The sequence below is a fragment of the Dendrobium catenatum genome, unplaced genomic scaffold (genome assembly GCF_001605985.2).
Source record: "Dendrobium catenatum unplaced genomic scaffold, ASM160598v2 fragScaff_scaffold_716, whole genome shotgun sequence".
Lineage (NCBI taxonomy): Eukaryota > Viridiplantae > Streptophyta > Magnoliopsida > Asparagales > Orchidaceae > Dendrobium > Dendrobium catenatum.
In genome coordinates this window covers 8,258,326-8,265,821 of record NW_021319178.1, presented here as the reverse complement: position 1 = coordinate 8,265,821, position 7,496 = coordinate 8,258,326, and the positions used below count along the sequence as shown (strand labels likewise).

Genomic DNA, 7,496 nt, shown 5'->3' with positions numbered 1-7,496 from the left:
GTGGTCACATGGGGTGGTGAGATTATGTGAGTTAGTTTTGTTGGTGGTTGGTTGCTAAATAATTAATATGTAAATTTAATGCTCATCATAACATATAATTATGTTTAATTTAAATTAATTTATTATATTTAATAATATTTTATACGAAATTATTTTATTTATTATTTTAATCAAATAACATTGTTACGACCAATTCTTGAAGGAGCTAGGACCAGTTCAACTGTTCCTTATCGAACCAACTATTTTGACCGGTTCTTGGTTTGACTGGTTCAATGGTGTGCCGGATTTTAATATGAACCAAACTAGCCGTATGATTTGTTATTGGTTGAACCGGTCGAACCGGCATATTATATTTTTATTTAAGATGTTTTATCATTTAGAATGTAATGAAAAGCTTTCAACAACATTTTGTTATGAGTTTTATTTTAGTTAAAGTACATTTAATCTTCTGCATACCTAGGAAAATATACTAATTAGTGGATTAATTTCTTTACATGGGTTGTCACAATTTGGAAATGTGAAATCTATGCATAAAAAGTTTGCTCTATCTTTAGTTTGTGAGTTCCAATAAATCAAGATTGCATAATTAATATTAGGCAGAGCAGAAGGAAACATCGAGGTTTGTTTTTAAGTAATTATTGTACATGACGACTTAAAATGCGACAAAACTTGGTTAACCATAAAAATTTTGATGAAATTTTATAAATATATCCAACTACAATGATCATTGGTTTGGCTGTGTACGTTAACCTTTACATTGTCAATAAGTCTCATGTACTTGATACTTTTTTTGTCATCAGATCAATGCTAGCTGAAATGTATCTGAAATGGCTGATTGTGATTATTTTTAACTTATTTTTTACCTATCATTACTAATGGCGCTGGGGAGTCTTTTGCCTCCTTTTTCAAGTATGATGTATATGATGAGATTTACCCGTTTATACATATTAGTATATTACATATGATCAACTAAATCCTCCGTAATTCAACAAATGAAAAAAAAAAAAAAAGGAAAGCAAACCTCATATACTAACGCTATTTCTTTGAACTTTAACTTGATTTATAGTTTCATCTACTGCTATTTTCCCTTTCTTCCCTGGTGTATATAAAATGCAGTGTTCTTTCTCATGTTCTATTTCCTTAGCTGGTCAAACAATCATCATTGCATGCATCATGTTTTGTGAACATTACTTCGTTTTTATAGTTGCACTGGTTTAGTCCTAAACTAGAATCAAGCAATAGAAACTGTAATTAGTTGAAAATGATTGGTAACGTTTTTGTTTGCATTAGTGTAATGACTCCATACTTCATGGAAGAGGTTAAATTTTCTGATGATGAACTGCATTTAAATGAAGATGGTGGTGCATCCATCCTCTATTATATGCAAAAGATATATCCAGGTACTGGTGTGTAATTAGATCAATATATCGTGTCACTAAATTTCATTTTAGGCCTCGTTTGGGACGAATTTCTTACTGCTTCTTAAAACAGTTTTTAAGTAAAAAAAAATTAATTTTTTGTACTAAAAAGCTGCTTAAGAAGTAAGAAAGCTGTCCCAAATGAAGCTTTAGTTTTAGCGCTTTTGATTTGCTCATTATAATTACTTCAGATGAGTGGAAGAACTTTCTGGAAAGATTCAACTATAACCCAACTGACGAGGACACTCAATATTGGGCTTCTTTCCGTGGACAAACATTGAGCCGAACAGGTGAAGGAAAAAAAAAATGGAACAGCCATTGCTATTGATTTGACGTTTCAAAAAAAGTTATAGCATGAAGTTATAGCATGAGTATATTCAATTGCAATCCTTGATCTAACATACGCCTTCAATCTTTTATGATTGAAATAGTAAGGGGAATGATGTATTATAGGAAAGCGTTGAAATTTCAAGCATTTCTGGACATGGCCAGCAATCAAGGTAATTTTCAGCCAAAAGAAGCCAATCTTAGATTTGTAGTCTTCCTAAGTTACATATTTACATCTTAACATTGCTTTTTTATTGTTATCAAGTAAAATGATCATATTTAGAGCATATTCATATTTTCTCTTATTCTTTTCTATAAATTTGTTAATCAGATATTGCCAAAGGATGCATTGCCATTGAAAGAGATAACAATCAGAAAAACAGTCAACACTCCCTGGCAGCAAAGCTAGATGCACTAGTTGACATGAAATTCACATACGTCATCTCCTGTCAGATGTTTGGATTACAAAAATCTTTAGGGGATTCTCATGCTAAAGATATTATTGATTTGATGTCAAGGTCTGCTCAGTAATAGGTTGTATGCTCTTTTGTGTGTGTGTGTGTTTTAATTTTTATTTTTGGAAGTTTCAATTTCCTTTTTGCTTCATAAATGAAGGTATCCGTCTCTACGTGTTGCCTACATTGAAGAAAAGGAAGAAATTGTAAACGGCAAGCCTCACAAGGTTTATTCTTCAGTTTTAATAAAAGCTGTGAATAATTTAGACCAGGTAACTATTTTTAATTTTTTTTTTACGGTTACAGGCTTGAACCAATATACATGCATACGACAAATATAATATAGAGAGGCATCAAATTACGTAAATGCGTTACCATAAAATTTTTTTCGACGGTTAGACGTACATGCATACCATAAAATTATGTTAATACAGCTTCTCATTTGATTGGAGATTAAACTTCATAAAAATTTCCAAGTGGTGTGTTATTGTAATGTTTTTAAGTCATTTCTTTCAGCCTAGTTATATGTTCCTGATGATGGATGCCCCTTAAAACTATTTTCTTCTTTGAATGCAAAGTACTTTGCCTAAAATGTAAACTATAGAGGCATCAAAGAGATGAATAGATATTCACACAGTTCTATCTACTTTCAGGAAGTTCAGATGACCTGTTATTAGTATCATGCAAACGTTACTGAACAATTTTATAGCTTCTTAGTGGCTGTACAATTCCTCGAACAAACTTTTCCATGATACAAATTCTTTTTAATCATGACCTTTGTTGTGTGCTGGAACATTCGTGGCAGTAGAGAGATGGAGAGTTTGACAACTTAGTTTTGAATGAAAATTCACTATACATAAAGATAAAAGAGAGTAGTGCAAGGATCATAAGAGACACTAGAATTTGTATGTAAATAATCTTGAAAAGGAAAAAAGTCACGGGGCCTTGCATAGTTGAAATGATTCTAATAGTATTTGTCGTTGATTACAAATGATGCCTTTCCTCAAGGGAAGGTATTGGCATAATGTAACAAATATACATCGTACATAGTACATTACATGGTTAGAGTTGGAATAATCCAATGACATGAGAGCTGTTCTAAATAGAAAGTTGGCTTGTTCGTTGGTCGGTAGGATTGTAATCAGGTGATGGTGTTCTGAGGAACATAGTCGGGCGACGGAGGTCGGAGGGACCGTAGTCGGTCGACGTTAGTGTTAGGGATCATAGTCGGACAACAGAGGTCTTGTAGTTGAGCGACAAAGATTAGAGGGATGGTAATTGGGAGACAAAGGTCAATGGTACGGTAGTTGGGTAACAAAAGTCAGAGAGACTGTAGTCGGTGAGTGATAAAGGTTAGAATGATCGTTGTTAGCAAAGAGCATTAGAAAGATCGTAGTTGGGCGACAGTGGTCTAAGGACTGTAGCCATCGGCTACAGATGTTGGAGGGACCATAGTCGGCAGGTGACGTAGGTCGAGGGGTGTCGTAGTCGGGTGACGGAGGTCAAAGGGACTATAGTCGGGTGACGGTGGTTTAAGGACAATAGCTGGCTGGCAACTATAGCCTAAGGACCGTAATTAGGGAACAATTGTGGCCGAAGGGACTGTAGTCGGGTGATGGTGGTTTACAGGACCGTAGTTGGGCTACTGAGGTCAGAGGAATCGTAGTCGGACGACGAAAGTTGGAGGGACCATAGTCGAGCGATAGAAGTTAGAGGGACCGTAGTGGGGCAAAGGATGTCGGAGGGACCGTAGTCGATGAGTGACAAAGTTCAGAAGAGCAGTGGTTGGCAATGGAGGTCAAAAAGATCGTAGTTGAGCGATGGTGTTGACCTCTACTGTGCAGCCAAAAAGAAGGCGGCGAACGACCACCTATGCACGCTTTTCTCTAACGTGGTAGGAGGGAATTCGTTGCGGTGCTTGCAACGGGACGGGTAATCAAAACCCCCCATTTTCGGCATTAGTGTCGGACCGGAAAACCAACTCGTGTACACTTTTCTCTAGCGTGGTGCGAAGGGAACCCGGTGCGACGCTTACGGCGAGGCGGGGTCTATTATAAATTGCTTATTTTGAACTGATGCCCGAAAATCCATGCACGCCTTTCTCTGGCGTGGTGGGGAAACAAATATTACGGCCGCGGTGTCCTCGTCCGAGGGCACCTACTATGCACGCTTTTCTCTAGCGTGACGGGAGGCCCAGTTTTTCATAGTTTTCCCCTAAACAAGGGAGATGCCGGAAGGCTGCCGAAATTTCGGGTAAGCATGAAATCGTACTTGGGACAATATGGAGCTTTACGTGGACATTGATTGGAGTATCAAATGGACTTAATTCAAACTTAAACAATCAATAATAACTTCAAATACAAACGAAACAAAGAATGGCTCGAACTCAAGGGACCGTAGAAAACCAGAACTTGAACTCAAACTATGATTTGAACTCAAGCAAGAGCTTTAGTATGGACTTGATTGAACTTCATAGAACAAGTATTGGGACTCGAATGAACAACAGTGGACTCAGATTTGTGGACTTTTGAACTTGATTGAACACGAACAGAGGACTCTTAGACTTGAACTTGAATAAAACTCAAGTGACTAATAAAAGGCCAAATAAATTAAAATCATGCTAAAGCCAGATTCAAATCAAATAAGCATGAAATGAGTTTGCAAGGATTTCACTAATTGTGGACATAGCACGTAAACTTGTATGCAGCTGTCTCAAGTCCAGATGAAATTGAATATGCAATCAGACTCAAAAGAACTTCAAAAGATCCTGAACAAAAACTTGAACTCAATGCGGACTGCACGGAATTGGGTCTTCGTGCTCTTAAAATGTGAAAATCCTAAAAGATGAACACAAGCATTTGACACATGCGAAGGACAAGTGGCAAGAAGTTTTCAAACATAAATGACTTGTTAATGATATTAGTCAAACTATGAAACGTACAATTATCATCCACGTGTTACAATCAAAGACCTGTTATGCAAACAACAGTCCTCCTGTAGATCGAAATGGAGGCACCTGAAGTTAATAGGAGAAACTTGTCTTGTATACAACAAGTCACATCAAGATGAGTCATTGAATATATCGACGCCTTGTAGATGATACTGTCAATGTGTACGACCCGTCCTTGCAAACAAATACAGTCAACAAAATCCACCTGAAATTGGTGAAAGGTGAATATGATACTGATGTAAATAGCTCTTCTACGAATACTCCTAGGAGCTCGTAGTGGATACAACGGATTCCCGCAAATGTACACATGCTAGTTGTGGATAATAACATTAGATGTCTTGTAAAGCACAACGAACCACTGTGGACACAAGTACGAATATCACGTACGACAACAGTGATTAAGATCTTCAAATACGTCAGGCATGAGGGCAACCCGGCATACGAAAAGGGACGCCTCTTGGCAGAATGGAAGAGAAGTTTGAACAAATTAGAACTAAGCTTCATGGTGTTCCGAAGTTTCTTTTGGTTCTATTCTTGGGAAGAGAATAGCTCTGGCGTTCACAAATATCAGAAATAACAAGTCCACTACACTAAAGACCCTGAAAGGAGCTCTTTTCAAGGAAGTAGTCACAAACTTCAAAGTCCGAAATAATTTCCCGGTGAATGAGAAAGGGGGAGTCAATACCAAGGTGATGCTACGCCACCGGATCCGTAACATCATTGCAAGCGGACATAAGGCGTCTATAAGTACTTTCAAGAAACCCCTGCACGTGCACCATAAATTGTATACACATAGGTACATTATAGGGGTAAGTATAATCAGATACCCGCATGGGCCCCGGCGAGTGTGTTATTGGTATACACGTGACGTCTAGGGATGCTGCGCGGGTCAGTAAGTGAATTCAGGTTCAAACCTGATACTTCTATACGGATCAATAGGAGCCGACAGGGTTCGAACCTTCAAATAAATACACAGTTGTGGCGACCGGTGTATTTGTTTTAATACATTCATATTAGGCCTTCAAGGCCTATAACAGTATGAATTCACTAACAAAGGCACGAAGCCTACAAAACCCGATCCTCTTAAGCAAGTAAATAGGAGTGGATAGGATTCAAACATTGGATAAATATACGGTCACGAAATTGACTGGAATATTTATTTTATGCATTCATATTAGGCCTTCAAGGCATTCAACAAAGAAAATTCATAATCAAAGGCACAAAGCTTATAAGAAACCCGATCCTCGATCAACAGCCAGGTCGAGTTGACAGGGTTCAATCAACATAGAGAAAAGACTTCAAACACCCCGATGATGGCCGTGTTGAATGTTTATCTCAACCGGAGGGGTTAATTCAAACTCCAAAAATGCCATCCAAAATCCCAAAATCTCCAAAATATTTAAAATTGAAATCCAATCATCAAACACTTAAAGCAAAATTCATCCACCCTTCGCAATAGTTTGCCGAGGTAGACAAATTAAAATTTACTTAAGCTCACATAGAGCCAAATGTCTAGTCGAAAATATCACTAGGATTCATTCTCCTACCAGTAAGGACATGGTACGTGTCCTCTAACCCCGGCGGTTTTGCTGCCAAATGACACCGCAGGATAAATGGTTATGACGACCCGGGTTCCTCTGAACTAAGTGGTCTTGCCACCAAATGGCACCACGTAATACCGGTTATGGCCAGAGCCAATATGCTCCTTATTGACATCAAATCCTTGAGATATGAATCAATAGGATATGATCAATAGGGCACAAAGCCCTCTGTTAGCTAAGGTGGATTCAAATTTGTCCCCTTAGGCAAATATTCAACCCAGGTCCACAAGGTCCCCTTGGACGAAGCAACCCATGGCTGCCGACAAGGATCCTTCTGTCAGGTTGGGTTGACTACCTCCTCTGACTAAGTAGACCAGGGACCACAATGGCTCGGGACGACGGAACCATAGGATCTTGATTGGGCCCATTATCCATTCCCCCACCATCCGCTTTAAGTGCAAGATGGTGAAATTTTCTATTTTAAATATCCAACATTTCTAAATCGAAACCCAAATCCCAAAATTCTTAAACTCATTGCTGTTATTATATACTTGATACCGCGTATCTATGGATATAACGTATCTGATCGATGATTAGCCTTAATCAAAAGTTCTCTCGTAATCGGGAGATGTAATTAACTATAGGGGCTTGTGCCTATAGGAAACCATAACTCAGATCATAAAGTCCTCACCAAATGAGGACGAAATCTCTGGGTAGTGTCTTATCTACAAACCCATCTGCCTTCCAAAATTTATCCCGGAACTTAATCCGTTAAAACTCCCTCGCTGGAATAGAGAAGAAAAGC

At 38.2% G+C, this 7,496-nt stretch overlaps 1 protein-coding gene across 5 annotated transcripts in view; it reads left to right on the top strand.

The window, feature by feature from the left end:
- Positions 1 to 7,496, top strand: part of LOC110103012 (putative callose synthase 8) — a 102,646-nt gene that overhangs the window by 72,137 nt on the left and 23,013 nt on the right. For all 5 annotated transcript variants that reach the window (XM_028696064.1, XM_028696065.1, XM_028696066.1 and 2 more), the window contains 5 exons: positions 1,291 to 1,400; positions 1,610 to 1,708; positions 1,850 to 1,918; positions 2,077 to 2,263; positions 2,361 to 2,472. In XM_028696064.1, coding sequence (XP_028551897.1) covers positions 1,291 to 1,400; positions 1,610 to 1,708; positions 1,850 to 1,918; positions 2,077 to 2,263; positions 2,361 to 2,472 — 577 coding nt within the window. The remainder of the gene's footprint in view (positions 1 to 1,290; positions 1,401 to 1,609; positions 1,709 to 1,849; positions 1,919 to 2,076; positions 2,264 to 2,360; positions 2,473 to 7,496) is intronic.